This window comes from Bufo bufo, chromosome 10 (assembly GCF_905171765.1).
Source record: "Bufo bufo chromosome 10, aBufBuf1.1, whole genome shotgun sequence".
Classification (NCBI taxonomy): Eukaryota; Metazoa; Chordata; class Amphibia; order Anura; family Bufonidae; genus Bufo; species Bufo bufo.
Genome location: NC_053398.1, coordinates 99,999,807 through 100,027,510, shown reverse-complemented (window position 1 = coordinate 100,027,510; position 27,704 = coordinate 99,999,807). Strand labels below are relative to the sequence as shown.

General features: G+C 43.8%; 1 protein-coding gene across 1 annotated transcript in view; it reads right to left on the bottom strand.

The window, feature by feature from the left end:
• Positions 1–7,886: 7,886 nt before the first annotated feature.
• The window catches only part of BCAR1 (BCAR1 scaffold protein, Cas family member), a 138,104-nt gene continuing 118,286 nt past the window's right edge, over positions 7,887–27,704 (bottom strand). Inside the window, exons 5-7 of the mRNA XM_040409274.1 lie at positions 25,627–26,847; positions 12,569–12,658; positions 7,887–10,497 (exon numbers count right to left, since the gene is read on the bottom strand). Of these exons, the coding sequence (XP_040265208.1) occupies positions 9,988–10,497; positions 12,569–12,658; positions 25,627–26,847 (1,821 nt within the window). The 3' untranslated portion in view covers positions 7,887–9,987. The remainder of the gene's footprint in view (positions 10,498–12,568; positions 12,659–25,626; positions 26,848–27,704) is intronic.

Here is a 27,704-nt window from a genome sequence, read left to right as displayed (position 1 = left end):
TTATGAAACTAAAGAGCACTGAATTTTGAACTTAGAATTGAAATATTATTAAGAGTTGGAGGACACTTTACCTATAGTAACTACGTGATAGTTTTGACTGTAAAAATGAATATTTTAAATAAATATATTAATCATTATGTAATGAATAAACAGGTATCACTGTGCTGTGACCAAACAGAACAAAATCAAAGTACAATGGCTAAAGCTTTCCAATTACACTCACTGTTGTCCCACAGTACAATAGGGGTAGCACACACTTTAACACATTCCTCATCCCATCTGCGTCTTTATTCAGATGGGTCCCTACACTAACACTTCATTTGTAGAAGAGGAGATCTCCAGTGTAATTGGTCGGCTTTACAGGGATTCTCTGGGAATATATTAATAGCATTTATATAGCAGTCATATAAGGGATCACTAGATGAGCTCTAACCTCCTGATATCCTCACTGTTAGGCCTCTTTCACACTACCGTTTTTTTTTTCCGTTTTGCGGTCCGTTTTTTGCGTTCCGTATACGGTCCGTATACGGAACCATTCATTTCAATGGTTCCGCAAAAAAAACGGAATGTGTTCCGTATGCATTCCGTTTCCGTATTTCCGTTTTTCAGTTCCGTTGAAAGATAGAACATGTCCTATATTTGGCCGCAAATCACGTTGTCTTCCGTATGTCTTCCGTTTCCGTTCCGTTTTTTTCTGAACCATCTATTGAAAATGTTACGCCCAGCCCAATTTTCTCTATGTAATTACTGTATACTGTATATGCCATACGGAAAAAAGGAACGGAAGCGGAAACACAACGGAAACAAAAAAACGGAAAAACGGATCCGTGAAAAACGGAACGCAAAACACTGAAATGGACATACTGTAGTGTGCATGAGGCCTTACACTGCAGTCCCTGATCTCTGGGACCTTGTGTAGGTGGAGAGCAGCATTTATACGGCTCAATCATAGATAGGTATCTAGCGGTTTAGAGAAAGTCTAGTGATCAGTTATATGCATGTTATTCACTCCTGGAGAAACCATTTAACAGTATGGTTTGCACTTTGCTTGTATGATCACGCACAGCGCTATTACCTGCTCCGTAGCATCATCCTCCGGCCTAGAGGTGTTGTTTTTTATAAAGCGGCATATAGCACGGTTCTTACTGTAAGGATTTACATAATGTAGAGGTGTAGATGTAACCTGCGACAGTATACCGTATGATGCGTGCTATCACCTAGCCCAAGAGAAATTCAGTTATTAGAATGTGCTGCATCATATGGATGTGATAATGTTGCTTCCACCATATGTCAGGGTAGGTCAGTGTGATTCTGTGCTTAACAGAGGATGCCACATTTAAAAGGGAGACATGCTATATCTAAATGTTTCCTCTTCTACAAATAAAGTCTTAGTGTAGGGACCCATCTGAATGAGGTCGCCTTGACGGGGCAGATGGGCTCACACAGTTTGATAAAAATGTGTGCTAAGAACCTTACTATTATATATGTAGCTGGTAACTATTGTCATGGGGACTCTTCTCATTTGTAAGTATAAACTAACATGACAGAATTTTTTTTCAGTCAGGGATGTAGTTATATGGGGTGTGTAGGTAGCAGTCCTACTCAGGCACTAGAGGCAGGGGCGTAACTACCATAGCGGCAGACCATGCGACTGCTATGGGGCCCAGATGGGAGCATCTCCTTTTCTACTGGGGGTGAAAACTAGGTCAGGACTCTACCCTATAAAAGAACTTTCAGCAAACAACTTGCTATGGGGCCTTACTTCTCTATGTACGCCACTGCCTGGGGGGGGGGGGTTACATAGAGATACCGAACCCAGACAACTGCTTTAAAGGGCATCTGTCAGCAGTTTTGAACCTATCAAACTGGTTGACCTGTTACATGTGCACTTGGCAGCTGAAGACATCTGTGTTAGTCCCATGTGCGTGCATTGCTGAGAAAAATGATGTTGTAATTTACGCAAATAAACCTCTAAGGGTCTATTCACACGTCCGCATTTTGCGGAATGGAATTGCGGACCCATTAATTTCTATGGGGCTGCACGATATGCTGCCCGGATCCAGAATTGCGGATCTGCACTTCCGGGTCTGCAATTCGGTTCCCGAATTTTTTTTTAACTTGTCCTATTCTTGTCCGGATTGCGGACAAAAATAGGCAATTTCTATTAAGTGCCGGCGATGTGCGGTCCGCAAAACACTTACGGATGTGTGAATGGAGCCTAAGAGCAACGGGGGCGTTGCCGTTACACCTAGAGGCTCTGGTTTCTCTGCAACTGCCACTCCCTGTCTACTTTGACAGGGCCTGGCAGTGAAAATGTCATCACAACTCACCATGTCAAAGTGCAGAGGGCGCGGCAGTTACAGAGAGAGCGGAGCCTCTAGGAGTAATTGTAACGTCCCCGTTTGCATATAATAAAACATCATTTTTCTCAACAATGCGGGCACATATAAACATGGTACCAACACAGATGCCTTCAGCTGCCACGTGCACATGTAACAGGTCAGCCCTTTAATTGTGCAAGCGTATGAGGGAGTCCTGAGGGATAGCTTGAGGCCTAGGGAGCATTTTACTGTCAGCTATCTAAAAAATATGGGCTTCATTGGGGGGAGGAAGCTGGCACTAAAGTGCCTAGGGGCAGCATAAAATAAAAAATACGGCAGTGGCTCCACAGCAGCTGCGCGGTGTAGTGTAAGACATCACACTGCTGCTGTGAAGGGGGGACAATATCTGGGCATAGCTACTGTGATGGGCACATATCTGGACATAACTACTGTGAAGGGAGCACATATCTGGGCATAACTACTGTGAAGGGGGCACATATCTGGACATAACTACTGTGAAGAGGGCACATATCTGGCATAGCTACTGTGAAGGGGGCACATATTTGGGCATAACTACTGTGAAGGGGGCACATATCTGGCATAGTTACTGTGAAGGGGGCACATATTTGGGCATAACTACTGTGAAGGGGGCACATATCTTGGCATAGCTACTGTGAAGGGGGCACATATCTGGGCATAGTTACTGTGAAGGGGGCACATATCTGGGCATAGCTACTGTGAAGGGGGCACATATATGGGCATAGCTACTGTGAAGGGGGCACATATCTGGGCATAATTGATGTGAAGAGGGCATCTCTGGGCATAACTACTGTGAAGGGGACACATCTGGGCATAGCTACTGTGAAGGGGGCACAGTGTGGTCATTACTACTATGTGCAGGTACAAAGGGGGAATAATTACTATGTGGGAGCATTAAGGGGACTGGTTGTGTACAGTTATGCTTTGGGCAGAGTTAGTCGTGGCCTAGTATGAAAAAATCTATATACATATTGTAAGCGTATTGACCCATATTAACAAGATGTTTTTTAATTGCACATACTGTATATGTTTCTATCTGTATGTGTGGTTTGGGACAGATGGAGGGCTGCAGGTTGAGCATCCATGTTCTAGGCAGTGAGCCACACAGCCCACTTTTATGAACAGGAGGATTTTTCTGACTAAAAAACTCAATAGTATTTTTCCCATGCATAACATATTGGTATCTGCAGATATATCTGTAGATATACCAGGGCATTGTATGGATGTTGGATGCCACTTAACTGATCGCATTGACTATAATTGGGATAGAAGCTCAGCATTTTAATTCACAAGAAAATGCAGCATCCTGTTCTTTTCTGTCCCGTATTATTTCATGTAATTTGCAATGGGACAAAACCTAACATGTAATCAGTCCCCCATCAATCAGATCATACTTGCTGTAAGTTTGTCACATATGGGAGTCTTTTTTTTACAGAAAATAATTGAGAAGATGGTCCCTTTCCCTTGTAATCCCCCATCTGCACCAAATTAGGTTGTTTTATTGGTGCCATGACCCAGACATGTACCAGCATCCGAATCGCAGTGTCAGATTAGTCGCAACAAACACCCAAACCTTAGTAAAGTGTAAATTTTACACTGTCCTCCTGTCCATACCTGATCTAGTAAAACCTGCAAAGAGCTTTTGCCGCAATACCCATTACAGCGCTGGATATTCCATTTCATATAAACTGCATTTATTTATTTGTTTCTTGTAACATATCTTGTTAATTTGCACTGTTATTACTCTATAGCTGAACTGCACTGAGGAAAGGGGTGAATGCACAGCTAAGGCTACATGCACACGAACGTTGTTTGTTTCCGTGTCCATTCCATTTTTTTTGCGGATAGGATGTGGACCCATTCATTTCAAAGGGTCTGCAAAAAATGCGGACAGCACACCGTGTGCTGTCTTCATCAGTATGTCTGTTCCGTAGCCCCGCAAAAAGAATAGAACATGTCCTATTCTTGTCTATTTTAGGCATTGTTACAATGGATCAGCCCAAAAAAACGGATGGCATATGGTTGCCATCAGTTTTATTTAGCAGATCCGCAATTTGCGGACCGCAAAACACATACGGTCGTGTGCATGTAGCCTAATACTGAGAGATTTTAAAGTTGTAGAGGGAAAAAAACAGACACTCTGACCTTCTGTTGTTTATGTCTGGAAAAACTGCTTATTTATTCCCATAGACTTGCATTGAAGCTATGCACAAGTCTATGGGGGTAGGTACTGGCCACATACGCCAGTTCTAAAAATAGAGGTGGTGAAGGGGGTGGGACAGCCGACCTGTCTCATTTACTATTTCTACTCCAGGTTTAGGCGTGGAAATATGTTTATATCTACGTCAACAAGGGAGCTGGCATAGATTTAGGCCAGTGGTGGATGCACCTAACTTATGTAGAGGCCGGTACCCCTACATAACTTAGGCGCATCAAGCACCAGCGCAGGGATATTAAGACCAGCGTCTAAAACACCAGTCCTAACAAATGACCCCATATAAGTCTAGGATAAACAGAAATTGTAACAATGTTTCTGTTTAGGTTGCACTTCTCCACTCCAGCCCTCCCACTAGAAGGTTTTAGTTCAGCTAGAAACTGTATGTAAGGCGAGCAGTCAGAGTCCCTAGTTGTCTGCAGATAGGGACCAGCGCTTAGTAGGAGAAACTCTACCAGACTGCATGAGTGCCTAGAAGAAGATGCTGAGATGGGGATGCTGAGCCACAGACCCTGGGTTACCAGCCCATTGATCAGGGAGAAAGCCTCTAGGTCACCAGGCTTTGGCCAGGCTACCAGCCTTCTGAAAGAGAGAGGAACAACTAGCTTAGGCATTTTTTTCAACATTAAACGTTCTTCTTCCCGAGATCAGACTGGAGAAGCCAGCCCTGTGCCTCGCCTGTATTGTTTTGCACTTGAGTTCCTCCAGTAAAGAAGCACACTGATTTACTGCAGACCCTGACTCTCTAGACTTATTTCCAATTGGGGTGCACCATGTCTTACCATCCCTTCCAGAGAGCAGCAGCACATGGTGACACCTCGACAGTGTCCTGGGGTCTCAGTGTAGCATTGGGGCCACCCCAAACCTGGCCATTCTAGTAGCACCAGACCCAGTGCCTTCATTGCTACCAGCGGTAGTGTCCTTATAGATACAGAATATATGGTTCCCAGTGCCAGAGACAGTCCACCTTAAGGGCCAACTTCATTTTGCCTCGGTTCCTTCATCAGTACCAGCTCTGTGGACAGACACTCCCTTCTTTGCTTTTGTTCCGCACTTGTCCCCAGCCCACAATTCTATGGCTGCTTCTAATGAGTTGGCAGATGATTCCGATCGGTCTCCTGGGTGAGCTCCCCATGTTTTTTCAGTCTATACTATGATCAGTCATCTCTTCCTTCATGAGACAGGAGCCTGCAGATCCCCCTCATTTTCTCTCACTGCTCTCAATCCAGCTGTGGTGTGAGTTTCATACTTGCCAGAATATGGTATGTATACATGTATGGGTGCAGGCAGGCTCCCCCTCCCTCCCCTTCTGTTCTATATTAAAGGAAATGTATCACCAAAAATGTTATCTGCCAGTTAAAACCAGATAGCAACACATATTCTTTTTTTCTAATCTGTTTTTATTTTCTGATTGCAGATGTATTTATTCTTTTTCCTGAACATGATTATGGGGGCGGCCATCTTGCCTGAGCTGTTCTTAACAGCATTTAGAAAGCATTAAGAAAATTGCTTTACGGCAGCCCCATGGTCCATAGACACAATGGTCAGGAGGGGACCTCATTGACTTCTATGGAAGAGTTTTCTAGGCATGCTCTGTGTCCTGTGCAGAGGTCATTGTACAAGGAAAGAATATATAAGCTTTGACAATCAATTATTGTGAATGGAGGATCCTGTCTTAGCTACAAACAGAGGTGATATCATTACATGCAGGATTAGAATGACAGATAAGCAGATAACTGCAGTAAAGTGATCTGTACAGACCAAGAAGTGGCGCCTACTATTAGGCTTAGTGGCCAGTGTGAAAACTGCAAGATTTTATGTTTTTTTTGTTTAAATATAGATTTCGACATGGAAAATTAAAAATGACATCAACAAAAATTCTTAAAAAAATATGCTAAACATAAAATCGGGATTTAAACAATAGGTCATTTTGTGATGACACGTTCCCTTTCATTTTAATCCCCCAGGAAGAAATCTGTCAGCCTTATAGGCCTCCCCAAAAAATAAACCACATTTCTACTCAATGACATTGGCAGGTTATTAATGAGAATGTATTTTTTTTAAAAACACAATTCAACAAATGTGTTTTATACAGGAGAATGGTATTTCAAGCTTCCAAAAAAATCATGGACTGACAGGAGATTCTCTATGACATAAGACTTCAGACTAAAATATTTGGAATTTTCCAGCAAATTCATTAACACCATACCAATATGTTCTTTTATCCTGACAGTATATTCTTTACCTCACATTCATGTCTCACATAAAATATAGTCCTACAAAGAGAAAAATCTATAGCATTTACACATCATAATACACCGAATTCTCCCAAATATAACAACACAAAAATTACATCCTAAGAGAATCAATGTAATGATCTGGGGCATGGATTAAGGTTTCATTTAACAAATCATCACCTCCTGAAAACGGATTAAGGCATAGTGACAGGCCGAAGGACGTCCGGGTCCTTTGCAATGTAATAGCCTGTGTAAAGTCCAATTAATTTCTGATTAATTTTTCTGCTGAGCGGCAGGGCTGATGTGATTTCTGGAATTACAGTCTTAGGGCCTGGTGGAAAGAGAGGCACTCGCCTCTCGCTTTTGGCGTTGGTAGAGTTGAGGTTACAAATGTTATGGATGCACCAAACTCCACTCAGTGTTATGTATAGTAAAAAAAAAAAAGGCCCATCTTCTGGTAATAGCCACAAATCACCAATAATATCTTAGAGCTCTTAAAGGGGTTGTTCAGGATAAAAAATAAAACTAAATTGGCAATTATAACACAAACCGGTCCATTCTTGCTTTGTCAGGTCCAGTTCAGTCCTAGTCACTTGAATGCGAGTGAGTTGCAATACCAGATTAGTGCTATTTCTGGAATAAAATGCAAACTCGCAATCCTGGACAACCCCTTTAAGTTTTTATATGAAAAACCTAGACTTTCCTTAATGCAAAGAACTACTTGGAAACGTTTAATTGGCATGAAGTTAAGGGTCCATTCACACATCTGTGTGTGTTTTGTGGATCCGCGGATCCGCAAAACACGGAGACCGGCAATCCGCATTTTGTGGACCGCACATCGCCGGCACTAATAGAATATGCCTATTCTTGTCCGCTATCGTGGACAAGAATAGGACATGTTCTATTTTTTCGGGATCGGAATTGCGGACCCGGAAGTGCGGGTCCGCAAATCCGGATCCGGGTCGCACATCGTGCGGCCCCTCAGAAATGAATGGGTCCGCAATTCCGTTCCGCATTTTGCAGACGTGTGAATGGGGCCTAACTGTAAAATATCTTTCTTCTTTTTTAGTACAGATATAGTAGAGCTGAATGTGACTTTTACCTCTTGGATGCTGCATTCTTCATATGCTGTGATAACTCTGGGGGAGATTTATTACGACTGGCATTGCGTGGAGCGGGATGCCGCCAAATCTATTAAGACTGGGATCTTTGTCACGTCTCCATGCGCCAGACTGAAATCTGCATCTAAATTTCAGTAACATGCCCTCATTTTTGTGGCTCACGTGTTGTTGAATTATTTATGCCCAGAGCTCAGTCTGAAGTCCGCCTCCTACCGCCCAATACCACCCACTTTTCGCTAAAGCGGCGAGGGCATCAGAAAAGGCTAAAAAGTCACAAATATATTTGCAAAGCATCACTTGTAAGAAAAATTTTTGACTTTTGGACTCCAGAAAACAGCCATAATAAATCTGCCCCTTTGAGCTCAAATATTGCAGTACAGTATGAATACTTGCAGTCCTATGTAAAACAATAGATAACACTATAAATCATGACCAGCTCAGTTCTGCCACACCTATATGAGAAGTCATGTGCTTACATTTGGCTAAATACCAACACATATTGCCTCTGACCTCTGTCTTTATAGTAGGGCGTAGGCTTCCCACATTTTTAGAAAACTAGGACTGGATGGAAAAATAATAGAAGATAAGTTAAGACTGTGTTAAATTAATTTATAATTTGCACGTTTTTTTTGTTTTTTTAAATCTGATTACTAACACAGGCTGAGAGAACAATGACATAGCTTGACTTGTTTTGAGCTGAGACAAATAAGACAGACTGGTTGCTAGGAAACTCTTCCTAATAGCTGCAATCTGTTAAGTGAGGTTGCCAGGTAGCCTATCCCTAGCAACCAGTTTGTCTCAGATTATTCTGGTCTTCATCCCAAAGACACACTGGCACTAAGGTGAGGGCAGAGTATGCACTAAGGTCGGTATGAAACGAGCGAGTTGACTGCGGGGAAATACACTCCGTGTAGGAGCTCTGCACTTGCAGCATTATATACATTTATAATGCTGTGTGTGCCATGACTAAGATTGTTGTAATCGAAACATGTTGGATGTAATTTACCCTGGAACTGTGGAGATGAAATTTTTATAATTTTTACAATAAAGAATCAATATTTTATCTTCTGTGCTGGACATCTTTCTTCTAACAATAATGCTGTGTGTTTCTGACCGACATCAGCTGTAATGAACTGTACTGACATAATGCCACCAGTACAAATCATGACAGCGGAGGTCAGGCAGGGACACACCTCATTATAAATCATAACGATGCTGGGCGTTCAGGCCGGAAAATCAGGCTCCCACACAAAGCGTGTTTCCCACAGTCAATTTGCTTGTTGGAGACTGGCCAAAGTGGCTTGTCAGTGCTAAAACCATACTCATTGCCATAATAACCAGATATATGTGCAAATAAATGTAGACAGAGACAGAGCATACATATACAGATGAAAGGGGGCTATAGCAAAAAATAAAATGGGGCTCTATTCCCTGGCTCCTGGAGCCCCATAGCCTCCTCTCTTGTACGGTCTTTGGGTGGAAAACCTCTTTAAAACCGATTATGGATCTTCTGTTTCCACATTATTATAATTTAGCATACAATCTCAAATATAAAATGGTAACTGCTATAATATTTCAGTGTCGTGTGTTGAAGAATGAATGGCCCTTTAATCATGAAGAACCAATGAGTGGCTCTGGCTTTGTAATACACATGCTTCCCGAAGCAGTGGAGCTCTCCCAATGGGTAAGCCTTTACAGCGTAAAACACAATTGATAAAAAAAATGCATTATCCCAAAACTGTTCTTATTTGTGACCATTAGGAACATGGAATGGACAGGTTGTTCTATCTGAAGTCCAAGAATGGGTCTGAATATTTACAGGTTTATCTAGGAGCTAATTGTGGTTTGACATTCCTCTGGAAATGAAGCATAGGCTGTAGTGTAGTTTTATGAATAAAACTGAATCACAGGTCACTTAAAATTACCGTAATTGTCCTTATATGAGGTGGCAACAAAGTCTATTAAAGTCTCTATAGAGGAGTCATAACTATCTCACTGAGTCAGTTGCTCCTCATGGTGTCTCTTGGTCACACCTGGACTAGGTCTCTGTGCCTTCAGATGGCGGCTAGCTGCCCGAGGACCATTCTGAACTGCTGAGTGCTGTTGCTGAGGTCTTTGACTCTATCCACCATATCCTTGGCCGCTGACGGAGATGGGTATTGAAGTGCTGCTGTTTTGGTGGAAAGAACTATCTCCTTGAGCTTGTCACACATAAGGTTGCTGTAGTGGGTGACTTTGTTTCGAATGTCCTGAGCTTTGGCTTGGCGTGACAATGTGTCCCCAATAAATACCAGCTTGTGGGCACTGAGGATAACAAACTTGCTATGGGCCACAAAAATTTTGGGAGGTTGGTTGCTACTGATGGAGCTATAGAAGGCATCAATGGCATTGGTCAAAGTAGTGACGTTGGCCTCACACTGTTCTTGGTAGAAGAGAAGAAGCTGCCGGTCTGAGTTGCTCAGGGTGCTACGGACTTGGCTGTAGTGTTGAGGTGGAGTCCAGTTCGACAGATCGTTCTCAATGGGCCGTCCAACCTCTTCTTCCAGACGTTCAAACTGCTTCAGCTAAAGTAGGAAGAGCAAAATAAATGAGAAAATGTCTAGTTTCTTTTATTTCTATGATTTAAAAACGATGCTCCCTTTTGCAAGGACCAATGATTGGGCGAATGAATGTCTCTATGAACGTTTGTTCCCATTCATTGCCCCATGTATACATAACACCGATCAGCCAATAAAGGAGCAAATGCTCGCTTGTCAACTAATTGCATCTTTAATGCTGGTTTGCCAGAAGCTTATCTCCTTGTGTAAACGGGACGTGGTGTCGACAAATGTATGGGGATAAACAATTGCACTTACGATCATTCGCCACAATACATTTTGCAGGCTTAATGATTGCTTTGTTAAATGGATTGTTAAATGAGCACCGATCATCGTTCCTTATGGCCAGGAAATCTGCCCATATAAGACAACTTTAAAGGGGTTGTCCTGCATTTTTTATTTGTCCATCCCCCCAGCTAGCTGTCCCAGTGTAGAAACCCATACCCACCTGCTCCCCGCCGCTCTCGTAACTCTGTTCACTGGTCTTCTGGTCCCCATTTGTCAACCTCTGCCTGGACAGGGTGATGTGTGCCGCTAAAGTGAATGAGTGGCATAGGCGGTGACTGTCCCCAAGTAACCCAGAAGTACCGTGAAGCTTGAGGACACGTCACTCCTGAGGCCAGTCATTGGCTGCTGAAGCACACTTGACCCCATCTGTGCTGAATATGACACATGGGGACCGAAGGACCAGTGATGAGAGCAAGAGAGTTGGAATGGAGCGGTGGGGAATAGGTTAATATGGATTTTTCCAAGGTACAGCTGGCCGGGGCAAAAAAAAAAGAAGCTGGACAACCCATTTAAACGGTCAGTGACCTTTCAACAAACTTTACATAAAACAAAAGTAAATGGCCAGCTGTAAAATGCCTCTTTCTTCACTTATCCGTAAATTACTTTCTTCTTGTAAACTAATATTCTCTGCTAAATCTGTCTTGAGAGACTGAGATGGACTGGATCAGATTACATGCTGCCCCTAGAAGTCTATGGAGAGAGAAGGCGGAGGATGTGCAAGAGGCCCGCACACACGCTGCTCAAGTCTATGGAGAGGGCTGGGGAGAAGGAATAAGCTTCTAGATGGAGAAAAATGCATTTTTCTCTGATAGCATATATTACAAGGTTTCTTGTATTCACCTTTACTATTGATTAAGGCAAAAAGATTGTCATAAAGTTAGCGACCAAATAAGTTCTTTGAGAATCAGAGAGGCACAGATAGTATTACAGGTAAACTAAGTTATCAGTTATAAAGCAGTAATCATCTAGATGGAAGGTGTGAAAACTACTTCTCATGGGCACTACACACTGGCTCTTGAGTTGCTCCACAAATACATAAAAATCTATTTATTCATACCAAGATCCACAGTAAGAGCTCATACCCACACCAGTGCCTTGTACGTGGACCTGGTGTAACAACACATGGAACTGGTATGAGCCACTGTATGGTCCCTCCAAGAAAATACTTCTGTAATACACTGCACAGTGAATATCACATACATTAGAGGCATACAGAGGTACAGTATGGGCCCCGTGGCACAGATCTGTACAATGTGTATTCATGATATGGCATGTGCATGAACCCTTAGAAAGTCCCTCCTGAAATCTTGTATGCAGTTTAAGATCTAAGGAGTTTTCTGGGATTTTGATACTGATGGCTTTTCCTTAGGTCATCAATATCTGAACAGTGAGGGTCCGACTCTGCTAATCGGCTGTATGAGGAGTCCTCAGCGCTGAGAGAAAGCTTAGGCCTCTTCCTAAGCCATGTGATGCCACGTTCATCAGTCACATGGCCTAGGCGCAGCTCAGTGCCATTCAAGTGAATAAGGCTGAGCTGCGATATCGAGCACCCCCGCTATACAATAGACAGCGCTGAGGAGGCCACAGCACTCACCAGAGCACCGGTGAGGACCGCCGCTTCTTCAAAGGGATGCTGGGAGTTATACCACTGGCAATCTAATATTGATGACCTATCCTGAGAATAGGTCATAAATATCTAAATCCTGGTGGAGTATATAGTGTGATCGTGCACCAGCTGGGAAGCCATTACCTGCTGCTGCTCTAGATGACCCTTCCCTTGTCGTATAATGTTTCCTTTTTCAAGCAGTTCCTTTTGTGTTTTTTCAAATTCTTCTTTACCCTGTATGAAAACATAACGGGAACCATTGAATTTAATTTACCATATAACAGAATCAAATCTCGCGCCGTTCAGCATTCGGTGCAGGCGCGGTGAGGGAAAGACGCCCGCAGGCTGCCAGCTTCCTCACCGCGCCTGCGCCGAATACTGAACAGCGCGAGATTTCACCAGAGCACAGGGCTGGCAGACAGGTGCGAGCGCTGCCTGGCCCTGTCAATCAGGACTTGGAGGGAGGTGACAAAGGTGGGGGAACAGAGCCTCTAGGAGCAGGAACAACGCCCCCCCCCCCCTGCACCTAGAGGCTAATAAGCATATTATGAAAGTTAGATTTCTGGCGTAACGGGGGCATAGATAAAAGTAGGAATAGGCTAGTTAGGTTTAGCTGACATTAGCACATCGCTAATCCCAGAATCCCTTTAATTTCCAGTGTCCTCTTAAAGGTGCCCCTTCCAATTATTCAGATACTTATTTACAAGAAAACACAATTTTGTCTTACATAGCTCTAACAGAAGTAATTCATTTCATTTGCAATATAGTTCCTGAGGCACTTAAGCAAGCTAGTGTTTTACGTTAATCATCCAACAGATACATGAGTTATGCCCGTTTCCTTTTTCTTAGCAGTGTTTAATTACATGTGAACTGCAGCTTGGAAATATAGAGCTACAGTGCTGTAAATGACCACTAGGTGGCGCTGCTGGATAACAAACTGCACCCAATTATTGGCATTGGGCGACCTAGTTAGGCTGAGTTCACACTTCAGTTATTTGGTCAGTTATTTCTATCAGTTTCAAACATATGGATACCAGACACTCCACACTAATTGCAGACCTTCTTAGGCCTTATTTTCTACTGCCGACCCTGGATCCCCGATGCCTCAGTACTGATGCAGCCCCTATATGACTGTATTCCCCGGAATGCAACCTCTGCGTTCCAGTTAACAAGTGAGGCTAATGAGTCCTTTGACAAGTTGAAGACAGCAATTGCAACCGCTCCGGCCTTTGGGATTCCTAACTACAGCCTTTCCTTCAGGCTGTATATCATGGAACGTCAAGGTCACACTACTGGAGTTCTTACCCAAACTCATGGTGGACGCAACAGACCGCTGGGCTACTACTCTAAGCGCCTTGACCCTGTAGCCAGAGCTGCCCCTTCCTGTGTCAGAGCTGTCCATGCTGCCAGCTCTCTTCTGGACGTCACATCTGAGCCAAAACTAGTAGTGAAGCCTCCACAGAGATAAGGTATCATGGAAAGATCTGCACCTGGTTTTGGCTCACAATAACTGATGGAAATAACTGACCAAATAACTGAAGTATGAAGTGTAGCTGTCATCTGAGTTTATTTATAATATAGCGTTTTTGTAATATACTTTATTAGGAACAGATGTTTCTTTCTCTAAGAAAACAGGGTGTGAAGAGTCTTTTTAGCAAAGCTCTGAGCGTCTTCAGTCTTCGGTTCTACTCAGTGCTGAAGATGCCTGTGTGTAACATCCAGAGGCTTCCAGCCGTCCTCTTGTCATTCCTCCAGTCCTTGAGTATGTACATGTGCCTTAACTATTGCTACCCATCACCCTGCCTATTTGACTTGTTACATGCAGGAGTCTTCAGCGCTCATTAGAACGCTGAAGACTGAAGACATACTCTTTCTAGTACAAAGAACAGGGCCGTCTTTAATATTGATTGGACCTTGGGCAAAAATTTACTTGGGCCCCCTGGATCCTGCCTTCACACACCTTAGCAGGCAATCACGCCCTCCACCACAACACACACACAAAAAATCCACACATCTGGTAGAGTACAGTGAATGACTGTAAATACTTCCAGTTCTGAAGACTCCAGCGGCTCAGGATCAGTGCTCTGGGCAGCTGGGCTCAGGCTGAAAGTGGGCACCGCTCTGCAGGAAGGAGACCGGGGCTCGGCTCACCCTAGTGTTACAGTGCACCCCAGCACCCCACAGTAAGCAGTATAGCACCCTATAGTATACAGCACCACACAGTATGCAGTATAGCACCCCACACTATACAGTACCCCACAGTATATAGTAGAGCAGTATAGCAGCCCACAGTATACAGCACCCCACAGTATACAACACCTCACAGTATACAGTAGAGCAGCAAAGCACCTCACCGTATACAGCACCCCAAACTATACACGATACAGCCCCCCACACTATACAGTACAGCAGTATAGCACTCCACAATATACAGCACCCACAGTATACAGCCCCCCACACTATACAGCCCCCCACACTATACAGGCCCCCCACAGTATAGAGGCCCCCCACAGTATACAGGCCCCCACACAGTATACAGCCCCCCACACTATACAGCCCCCACAGTATACAGGCCCCCCACAGTATACAGGCCACCCACAGTAAGTATATAGTCCCCCACAGTATACAGGCCCCCACAGTATACAGGCCCCCCACAGTATACAGCCCCCCCACAGTATACAGGCCCCCACAGTATACAGCACCCCACTATACAGTAGTTTACAGTATATTAGCATAACAGCCCCTGTCACCTTTTTCTGATGTAATCTTCACAAAAAATTCAAAAAACAAAGTTTTATCATATGCAAATTCGGTCTCTACCAGCAAGTAGGGCGGCTACTTGCTGGTAGCTGCTGCATAAATCCGCCCCCTCCTCTTGTTGATTGACAGGGCCAGCCGGGATCTCCTCCTCCGGCCAGCCCTGTCGGCTTTTCAAAAATCGCACGCCTGTGTGGATTCGGCGCAGGCGCTCTGAGATGAGGAGGCTCGCCTCCTCAGAACTCCCTCAGTGCGCCTGCGCCGATGACATCACCGAAATAGAAGACATCATCGGCGCAGGCGCACTGAGGGAGTGCTGAGGAGGCGAGCCTCCTCATCTCAGAGCGCCTGCGCCGAATGAACACAGGCGCGCGATTTTTGAAATGCCGACAGGGCTGGCCGGAGGAGGAGATCCCGGCTGGCCCTGTCAATCAACAAGAGGAGGGGGCGGATTTCTGCAGCAGCTACCAGCAAGTAGCCGCCCTACTTGCTGGTAGAGACCGAATTTGCATATGATAAAACTTCATTTTTTGAATAAACTGCTGGATCAATGTAAGTAACACAATTATATTTTCATATATCGCTATATAACTAATTTAACTAGCCCCAAAAAAAAAAATCACTTTAGTGGGGTGACAGAAGCCCTTTAAGGCAAACTCCTGCAACACTCCTGATAGGACCTGTGATGACCTCATAGCCATGTGACCAGTAATATTGCTAGGTTACTGGTCACATGGTGATGATGTCATCTAAGGTCCTAGATCACACTCACAGCTCTCACAGACACAGTACGCTGGCTGGACTCAGTGCCGGCAGCCATGGCATGGCAGCACCCCCTGTGTAGCTGACAGCCTGACACCCGGGGCAGTGGCTAGCAGGGCTCAAGAGGCATCTGCCTTGGGCCCCCCAGGAGCAACTGGGCCCGGGGCAGCTGCCCCTTTTGCCCCTTGGTAAAGACGGCCCTGACAAAGAAACGTCTTTCCCTAATAAAGTATATATAAAAAAAAGGTTTAGGGGCATCTGTCAGCAGTTTTGTCCCTATGACAATGGCTGACCTGTTACATGTGCACTTGGCATCTGAAGACATCTGTGTTGGTCCAATGTTTATATATGCCCGCATTGCGGAGAAAAAGGATTTTTTTATATATGCAAATGAGCCTCTAGGAGCAACGTGGGCGTTGTCATTACACCTAGAGGCTCTGCTGTCTATGCAACTGCCGCTGCCCCTGCACTTTGATTGACAGGACCAGGCGTTATGACATTTTCACTTCAAAGTGGAGAGGGAGCGGCAGAGCCTCTAGGTGTAATGGCAACGCCCCCATTGCTCCTAAAGGCCCATTTGAATATGCCCTTTAATATCCCTGAAACGACATTTACACTTATTAACATTAATCAGTTTAAGGCCACATTCACACAAGTGTGGGACGGCCCCTCAAACCACTGGCAATAGGTGGGTGCTCTCTGCATTGTGGTGCGGATCCATTGACTTCAATGGGTCCACGATCCACAAGATGCTGCAAAAGATAAGAAATGTCTTTTCTTTTGCGGTGTGGAGGGAGGGAGCAGCTCTCTGTTGTGGTTCATGAAGGGGGTTCTGAGCAGAGCCCCCCCCCCCCCCCCATAGGGAATGCAAATAAGTATAATTTTTAAAGGGATTTTCCTGTTTTATGCAAATAAAACATAATCACTCCTCTCCGATAAATTATGTAACTATTTGTATTTAAATTCCTCATAATGCACAATAAATCTGCTTGCTGTATGTGAATGGAAACATTCTTGTTTACCAAACCAGAAAATCACTTAAAGAGGTTGTGTCACAAAACATATTCTACACTTTTCAAACCAGGACTTAAATCTGAATACTTTTGTAATGGCATGCAATTCAAAATTTAGTATAACCAGTGAACTATTCAATAAAATGTTTCTGTATAGCGCCACCTGCTGTCTGTTCTTTTCCTTATTTTTTGTCTGTCACATTGAGCTGGTTGAACGCGCTCAGTTTAAATCTTCAACTGCCACCAGCCGTATGTTCTGTTAGAAGCTGTGGAAGTTACAGGGAGAGAGCTGCAGCAGAAAGGACACACTCCCTGAGATCGAGGCTGGAGAGAATCTAGCAGAGCAATTGGAGCAGCGAATGTGGAGATCTCTGGATCCATGTGAGGTACAGGGCTGGTTCTAGCTTTGTTATAAACAGATTGTCATGTGCTATATAATGTCTGATTTTCATTTTTTACATCAATAATGGCATAATCCTCCTTAAATAAAAAGGTGAAAAATTCACTTAAGGGTCCATTTACACGTCCACAAAATGGGTCCGCTTCCGTTTCACTATTTTGCGAAACAGGTGCGCACCAATTCATTTTCAATGGGGCCGGAATGTGCTGTCCGCATCTGCATTTGCGGATTCTCACTTTCGTTCCGCAAAAAAATAGAACATGTCCTATTCTTGTCCGCGATTGCGGACAAGAAAAGGCATTTTCTATGAGAGTGCCGGCGATGTGCGGTCCGCAAAATGAGGAACGCACATTGCCGGTGTCCGTGTTTTGTGGATCCGCAAAACTCATACGGACATGTGAATGGACCCTAACAGATAGTAACCCCACTTTTCCCTTGGTCGGGGTTTGCACTTGTAAAAATGATAATTATACGCTACCGACGCCCTTTCTTCTGTTGTTTGCTCTTCGAAAGGGGATCCATGAGAACAAAAGATGAAGGGAGCGGCCATGAGCAAGATCTGGTTACTTTACTTTGCTGGAGCATTGTGAGTATTTGGGGGGTGAGATGCCTATTTAAACAAATGCATTGACTTGGGTGTTAGGCGAGATGAAGCTATTTAACACTTTTCATGGTATTAGGTAGGCGTCAGAAGAAAGGCATTCATTTTGCACATGGTATCAGACCACCAGTGTAGGTAAAATGAGAGTCTTTTAACAAGTAGTCCTTTTCTTCTGCATCCTGAACCATATGGAGTTCCTGCCTAATGGAAAGCAGGACGGATCAGTTCTGCTGCCCATAGACTTGTATTATGGAGGATCAAAACGGAATGCCTCTTAAAGGCTTCCGTTTTGACTTCCGTCTTATGGATTCCGTTATTTTCCGTTATGACCCATTTTTATGTGCTCTGAATTCTGGGTTAATAGAGAAAGTCCTCTGCTCCAGATCTTCATTTGAGAGTTGAGATTGATTAGAAGGAGGATCTCTCTCTCTGGAGGACCTGCCCTGTCCTGCATTACACAGACAACCCATTGAAATGAAAGGACACTGTGTAATACCTAATTTTTCCTGTGGTGGCGCTGCAGGGATGTTGCACATTTACTGCTGGCTTTCACCACAAATTATAGCTGATTGTTGGGGTTCCAGCAGAGAGGGAACTTTGTAATCAGCTGATTATCAAGGGACCCCCTTGACAAGTAGGGTTGTCTACAGCAGAAGGAGGATTTCCACTCGAGATATAACATAGGCCGTATCCTGGTAAATCAGCAGTGGCCAAATTCTGATAATTGTGTTTTAATTACAGAGATGTGTGCAATTTTCATTGTTGCTGTGGCAGCCATTTTTGCAACAGGAATTTCTGCCCTATTGGTTGTCACCTTTGAATCAGCTTCTCAGATACTGATGGTAAACTGTTCTTCTGTCATTAGGTTCTTGTGGCACTTTCACTGTTTCTGAGGAAAAGATTATATGCAAAGAGGTATCTCAGAGGAAATGAGAACCATCTTTCTAGTGTCACCTTGTGGAAGTGGGGCCATTTCCAAAAGGTGGCTCCAGCGAGTCCATTCTCTCCATGGGAGATACCTCTGTGTAGATTATTTTCCTCTGGAGCATTGCCACCAAATCTCCATATACAGCTGGTTTCCTCAAGGAGAGCCAGTACCTCCCTAAAGTGTGTCCAAGGCACCTCACCCATCCAGCCAGAACCCTACTCTGTACTGATGAGGAGCAAGCACCCCTGTCTGTGCATGGATATTTGGCTTAACTATTTTCCTTTGCCATGTACCAAGACTTGTTCAATAATGGTTCCCTTTTCCTAGGAGATAGCTTCTTGCATATTTCCATATTATTTTCCCATGGAGCATTTTCACTAGGTCTTCATACATAGCTGGTCTCCTTAAGTAAAGCCAATGCCCCCCCGAAGCCAATTCAAAGGAACGACAGATATGGCTGCACTTCATGTTATGTCCAGCACAATAAACTGAAAGAATCTGGTGAGCTCTGATATGGATGATAGGGATTAGGAAGGAGGTTAAAAGGTTTACAAAAAGTTTAACACCTAAGGGGTTAGGATATGTCTGTATCTAGCATGTTGCTCCGGGTAGTAGGAGAGCCTGAGTTTTCTCAGCCTTCATGTTCCTCACAGACGTGTCGCTTGTATCTCTGCTCATGTAACGGGATTATATCTCCTTTTTACCACTTATGTCATTCCCTTTACACTACCGACATTTGTAGAGTCGTATCGCATATCAAAGGCTGGGAGCAGTACAAGCAGCTCACTGTGACCAAGTGCGCTCAATGATACAGTTGTTCCCAGGAACAGACATTTTAGTTTGTGGACGTACAACCCAAACTTCAGATGTCATGGAATGAAAAGGAAGGGGGGCAGCTGCTCTATTGTCTAGGCTGTGAGAAATACACCCAGTCAGTCCAGGAACAAGACATGAGTAGGCCGAAGGGTGGTGAATGCGCCCTGCCTTTGATGTGCCCATAGTCATTCCCATTCTGTAGGGACCTGGTGTCCTGGCAATTTTTTCTTAACTTTTGTGGCGGTTGATTCATCGTACAAGTATGGCCTGGATGACTTTCTTGAAAATATATAATATTCCACGTTATGGGCACTAGAGACAGGATGTTGATCCTGAGAGCTATCATGAATGCCAGATTTGGGTTTGGGAAGGAAATGTTCCCCTATTATTGGGTGATTAGCATCCACCTTATCATTTTTTGCCATCCTCTGGATTAACTTGGTAGGATTATAGGTTGGATTTGATGGTCCTGTACCTTTTTGCAACCGCAAACGTCGCGTAAATTGAAATTTTTCCAACTCAACTTACTCAAGGAATGTAGGGGAGATTTATCAAGCCCCCGGTGCCAGAACTGTGGTGCCACAAATTCAAAACTTTTTGCGCAAGCCCCTATTTGTGCAGAAATGTACAACTTTTTGCTCTTTTCTGCCACATTCACCACTTTTGTAAAAAGTGGATTGGGCGAGGGCAATTTTCTGGCACAAGTAATACCTGGAATTTACACCAACTTCTAACTGGCTATAGATTTCTGTTTCTGGCACATGGTCCTCTTGAGACGCGCCAAAATTATTAAGAGGCGTGTGACTAATAATAAATTTGGTAAATCTCACACCATCGGACACTGTATGAAAACCAGCATTAGAAATGCCAGTCTTGATAAATCCCCCCCTATGTGTTTAGGTGGCTACATTCACATAAATATATTTCACCAAGAGCTTATCCCCACAGAAAAATGTCCACCATGTTAGTATAAGGTCTAACATTCTTTACTGATTCATTTCTTAAAAGCTCCTACACTGAGTTATAAAATAAAGGGGTTTTCTGAGCTTTTGATACTGATGGCCTATCCTCAGGATAAGTAATCAGTATCAGATCGGTGGGGGTATGACTCCCAGCACCCCTGCCAATCAATGCAGTGGCCTCTCCCTTGACCAGTGATGTCACGTTCATTGGTCACATGGCCTATTCAAGGGAATGAGGCTGGGGTACAATACCTAGCACAGCTGCTATCCAATGGAAGCTGCAAGGACACTACATCTGATTTCTCAAACACATTTGTGGGGGTGCCAGGTTCTGGACCCCTGCTGATCGGATATTGATGACCTATCCTGGTAAACCTCTCTTAGCTATGATTGGCTGAGAATGGAGTACCCGTTTTATGCAGCCGGAGTGGCCAGTGCTACAGTGTTTCTAGAAATTTTGCCACCCTGGCCACCGTATATGGGTATTTCTTTCTCAGCCATGGATGAGATGGGATGAAAATACCCCTTTTAAATGGTTAAAGTTTTTTTTTCGGGATTTTAATATTGATGACCTATCCTCAGGATAGGTCATCAATATCAGATCATCAGGAGTCTGAAACCCAGCACCCCCAACGATCAGCTGGTTGAAGAGAAGGCTTGAATAGGAACGATCCATCCCATTGAAGTAAATGGGACGACTTGTAATTACACCTGCTCACCGCTGAGATGTCGACGGTGAGCAAGTAAACATCGAAGAGTGCGACCTTCTCTTCAACCAGCTGGGGTGGCGGTCTCCCGCCGATCTGCTATTGATGACCTATCCTGAGGATAGGTCATCAATATTAAAATCCTGGAAAACCTCTTTAAATTCTGGCTGCCTGCGTCCACCAGAGGATTATATGCGTTTTCTACACATTGATTTTCGTAACTTTTTTCTTCTGTGCAGATTTTGAAATCCACAGCATGTCAATTGCTTGTGCAATTTTTTGTGCGTATTTCACCCTCTGCAATGCAAGGGCAAGATCTGTGGCAAAACCGCATTAAATACGTGTCTGTTTTTTTTGCGCAGAAAGGCACATAAATCCGTATGGATATCTGTGCAGATTTTCTGTTTCTAAACTTACACCTGTATGCAGGTAGCCTTAAGGTGCCGGTGGCGGAGTAACATAGAGGCGTTCGGGTCGGCAGCCCCGGGCCCGGCATCGCTGGGGGGCCCAATGCCGACCCGAACGCCCACATACTGCAATACTGTAAGTATTAGCTTTTAGTTGTTTCTTTTTTTTTTTTTTCATTTTCTGTGTGTGCCTACTTTGGGGGGCAGAGGAGGACATGGGGGCAGTGTGGGGGCAAATCCCTTCACGGCGGGCAGTATGGGGGCAGATTATTACATGGTGGCAAATTACTTCATAGGGGGTAGTGTGGGGGGAAATTACTTCATGGGAGCAAGGGGGGGGGAATTATTTCATGGGAGGGCAGTGTGGAGGAAATTACTATATGGGGCAGTGTGGGGGAAATTATTATATGGGGCAGTGTGGGGGAAATTATTATATGGGGCAGTGTGGGGGAAATTATTATATGGGGGCAGTGTGGGGGAAATTACTATATGGGGCAGTGTGGTGGGAATTTATATATGAGGACAGTGTGGGGGAAATTATTATATGGGGCAGTGTGGGGGGGAATTATTATATGGGGCAGTGTGGGGGAAATTACTATATGGGGCAGTGTGGGGGGAATTATTATATGGGGCAGTGTGGGGGAAATTACTATATGGTGGTAGTGTGGGGGCGTTTCTATTAGGGGACATTATTTTTGGGGACACTATACAGGGATTATTACCTGGAGCACAATATAGGGTGTTATTATTACTGGGGGCACTCTATGGGACATTATAACTGCTGTAGACACTATAGGGACCTTTGGGATAATTTATCAAAGTGGTGTAAAGTAGAACTGGGTTAGTTGCCCATAGCAACAGATTTCACCTTTCATTTTTGACAGCTCCTTTGGAAAATTAAAGGTGGAATCTGATTGGTTTCTATGGGCAAATAAGCCAGTTTTACTTTACACCAGTTTGATAAATGACCCCAATCATGAGAAATCTAACGTGTCTGTGTAAAAAACCCTGTAGAGACGAGATGCGGCTGAAAGAATTTGTCATGGCGGTCTGGGTCAAACTGAGGCAAAGAGGTAAGAGAAGATCTACATGACAGGAGATGTCCCTGGATGTAAGAGGTATGTGGTGCTGTATTCCCCTGTATGTAGAGCGGCTCACCACTGTGACCTGCGTCTCATCTTCCCCTTCAAGTGTTTTTTATCATAATCATATGTATTTTAAATTTGTCAACTAAAATTTGAATTTGTCACCTGCAGTCCTATGTAACAGCCCAGATAACAGTAATAACTTTCTGTGTACAGGTAACGTAGTAGATGTTCCATGCAGTCCTATGTAACACCCCACATAACACAATAGTTCACTGTGTTATGTGGGGTGTTACATAGGACTGCAGGTAACATCTATGACATCTGTACTCAGAGAGTTATGAGATGGCGGGGGTCAGACTCCTGGCACCCCCACCAGTCCGCTGTTTGAGGAGACCGCGATGTTCCAGTGAGCGCTGCAGCCTCTTTACTCCTTACCAAGCACAGCGCTGTCCATTTGATAGAACTGCGCTTGGTATTACAGCTCAGCCCCAATCACTCAGATGGGACAGAGCTGCACCTAGGCCATGTGAACGAGGAATGTGATGTCATATGGCCTAGGAAGAGACTATGGCGCTCATGAAGCACCGCAGCCTCTTCATAGATAATTTTTTTTAACTAAAATGGAGGAAGGGGCGCGAGTTGGGTAGACAGCCCAGGGCCCATCATGCACTTAATCCGCCCCTGATCACTCGTGCCTGGGAGAATTAAGGTATGGCCATGCAGTTTTGGAAGCCAAAATCAGGAGTGGATTATAAATGAGGGGAGAAAGTATAAAGGGCAAATTCGACTTCTCCTCTTTTTTTTTTATTCACTCCTGGTTTTGGCTTCCAAAACTGCATCAGGAATGGCCGTATGGCCGTACCCAAAGGGAAAGAAATCTGGCTACTTATTCAGTAGACAATTGGAGGTACATGTTCCCTTTAAGTTTCAAATTTTTGGAACAGCTGTGCACACCTTGCTCAATATGGAGACTCATTATTCAGTGTTTTACAGTGACAGACCTTTAACGGCAAAATGCAAATATCATTAAATAAACGCCCTCCTGTCAACTAAACAGGGTACCCTGATTTTAGCACACGCAGCATTTCAAGAATGTGTCTGCAGTTATCACCAGATGGCATGAAAACCTCAGCCCCGTTACTGATGTGCGTGAGTCTGCAGAACCATTGAAATAATTAAAGTCTAGATTAATTAAACTTTACTGCCAGGGATGAGAGTGAGTCTCATATCATTTATAGAGATGGATGCTTCTATGTTCTCATAATCTCGTTCACTCATCATATATAAATTGTTGGTTCACCTTCTCCTGAACCTAAGGGATTGCATAAATAACAATTTCTGAATATGTTTCTAGACTATAAAAAATCTTTTGTATTGAAATGTATTCATAGCCTTCCCGGATACTAAATGGTCAGAAAATCTTATAGACCAGCATTATGCTTCTACTGTATGTGGCAGAACATCCGAAATTAGCTGATAGAAATGAATTGTATCTTAAACAAGCCCCCATTACGTTCATAGATTTAGGTTGCTTATGTGCTCAGGGTCAGACAGAGGTTCTTTGGGCCCACCAGAAAAAAATTATTCACGGAGGCCAATCCCTATATCATCAATAAAGTCTAATAAGTTTTGATTCAAAGAAATAGACCCTAGTGGCAAGTTGCTGTCTCCAAAGGCAGCTCCAAATGTTTTCTTTTCTCCTGGACCTTTGGGGCTCTCTATGGTATCAGAGCCTGGGTCCACTATAGGAACCTCTGGTGGGTCAGTACAATGCTGTATGTGCTACTTCAGCAATTAAGGCCAAAGACATTGGATGACACCCCCAGATCCTTAGACTTCTGTGGAGACATAGGGGGTCAGTTTCTACACTAATGACTGGTGTGTGCCTCTTGCATACACCATTACATAGGAGGACTGGGGAAAGGAGGGTACCAGTAGTGAAATGGTCAGTATAGCTATTTATGTCACCTGAGCTTCCATTTTTCCAGAGCAGGTGAGAGAATGAAAAACAGATTTTATCGGCAACAAGGACATTTTTTCTTGAAGACACTTGATACATGGGGCCTAACATCTTACTGCCCTTTGATCTCAATTTCCCAGGATGTATTATACTCTATAACTATGTAATTCTTCTGTACTTTCAACAAAACAGATTTAGCCCTCGGGGAATGTAATAGAAGCAGGTTACCTGAGAACATGTGAAAAACCTTCTGTCATTTAAAAAAAAAAAAAGTTTATTTGTTGTGCAAGAATGGGAAGGTGTCCCCCCCCCCCCGCGCGCAGGCTTGCGGTCACCGCCATGGCCAGTGACAGGCTGCAGCCATGTCAAACTGGATGTTTACAGTGAGGAAGCCCAGCGGAGGCTGGGAAGAGTAGGAGCAATGAGTCAGTGCCAGGAAGTGGGTAAGTTTCCCTTTACAGGTCTGGCGAAGTGGGGTGAGGTGTTTCCAAAACCCCCTCATTCTTTCACAACCCCTGTAATGTTAAACAGATACCTTATTAAACTGTCTGATGACATTATTTGACCAGTTTATAGGATAACCTAGTAATTGCACCGATTTGACATTGAAGAAGTCTAGGATGCCAGTCCTCACTGCCCTTCTGAGTAGTCAAGAGAGTTCAGCCCCCCGCAGTAGTATAACACGAGTAACCTTTTCTACTAAACCAGATGCTCCAAACCCTAGGAGACATGTTCAGCTTTGAGTGATTTTCAGATGCTACATTCAAGTCAAAAATGTTAACTTCATGCACAGAGTCTCACCTGTAGATGGACATAGTCATAATCTTCCATCCAACCACTCTCGTTGGTTTCATATTGTCCATCAGGAGAGTCTTCTGCTACAAATTTAGGTGGAGAAGGCAGGGGCCTTGATTGTATACTAGCTTTTTCTGTATGCCCACTTTGGCCAGCAGACAAATTATTGTTATTATTGGCCAAGTGATTGCTATTGTCTTGTCCAGACTGAAGATCTCCCACTGACTGTTGATGCTTGATCCTTTTAAAGAGCAAAGAGGCATTTCCATGTAGAAATGAAGCCAACTGTTTGGTGTCATCTGGTATTCCCCTTGAATACATGACAAAGCGGTCAAGGTCATCAGAAGATCCCTGTTTATTGGTGACTAGGACATTCAAGGACCAGTTACAGCTGTCCAATGCCTGACTATGCTTAAGCAGTTGTTGATAAATGTCTTCCATTTTCTGTAGTTGTTTGCTTAACTTGGCATGAAGTGTCCGGTCTGAAGCTTGTGCTGAATTTACTACTGCTCCTCTGGCAAATTCTAGCAATTCCTTAACTGTGCTTTTCACTCCTTCTACTGCAGCCTGGATGCTCTGCACATTGGTTTCCATCTGTTCCTGACATCTCCAGGTGCTGCTCATGAAGGACATAAGATAGGAGGTTGCGCTATTTACACCATGTTGCAATTTTACCAAAAGCTCCATTGCCGCCTCTAAATCAAGATTTAGCTCCTTCCCTGGTGTCTTTGGTGACATGACTGATGATTCTTTTACTGGGATAACATCAAGTGAAGAGGTTGAAATGTTGCTTCTGGTGCTACCGGTGCTCGAAGCAGAAAGCCTCTTGAAGTTACCTGTCAATTCATCAACTACTTTGACCTCCCTGTCTACCTGAGGAGGAACATCGTATATGTAATCTGCCTCAGTCTCCAATGATGATTTTCCACTGTGGAACTCTCTTGGAACATCATAAACATCATTGAAATTCTGTCCAGCAGTCTTTCTTAAGCTGGGGGGAACATCATATATCTCTTGGGCAAAAGTAGAGTCACTGCCCTTAACAGCAGCAGGAGGAATATCATAGATGTCTTCAGGAATGTATGGCTCTGGATCATGGATGCGAATGGTAGCCTTAGGCGGAATCTGCATTTTCTGATTTGAAAAAGCAGGTGGGAAATCATAGGTTTCTTCTCTTTGAGGAGCATCTGGCACATCTTTGCTTACCGAGGGTGGTATATTGTAAATCTGCAAAAAGAAAGAGACAATGTCAATATTACTTCATCTAATGCTTCAGCTTCCAAAAACTGCTCTTTGAGATGTTATGTACTTATGATAATGCGCACAGTTATAAGGCATGGTTAAATTGGGAATACACAGAGATATCAAGAAGAAAGATCACAAGTGCATGAAAATTCTGTGCAATTTGTGTGACAGTCCGATCAGTGACGGACAGCGATCTCTGTATGTACAGTCATAAAAGGAAGGCTGTCAATCACTGATAGGACCTCCTTGAGGCCACAATGAGCAGGAATTTAAAGGCTATGTACACCTTTGGTGGCAGTTTATTTTTTATTATTGCATTGTACCAATTTTGAACTAAAACTCATTTTTATAGATAAATGTATTGTGCCCGCTGGCTCTGCCCACTCCCCGCTCTTGCCATGTCCCCTTTTCAGAAAGTGACAATGACGCAGAAATACCACAAAAGCGTCTGTCAATCCCTGCACCAAACTTCCAGCCTGAGCCCCTGGGATAAATTTGGCGCACCTTCAGACTGTCTAAATTTAAACTCTCTAGAGGATTAGTAAATCTGCCCCATGTTTCTTTAACAAGAAGTTATTGAAAGATCCCCAATCAAACCTATCGGAAAAAGGTAACATAGTACAGATCTAATATATCATGTTGGTAATGTCATGATAAACTCCCAAGATTTTTTTTTTAAGTGTGAAAAGAGATTTTTCGTGGGATTCTATTTGTTGTAAAATATATCTTAATGCATCCAACGCCATGCATGATGGACACCATAGAGCCGCATATAGCAATCTCATGTCTGACTCACATGGCAGCCAACACCCTGCAACTAACATCCCATCCGTTTATTG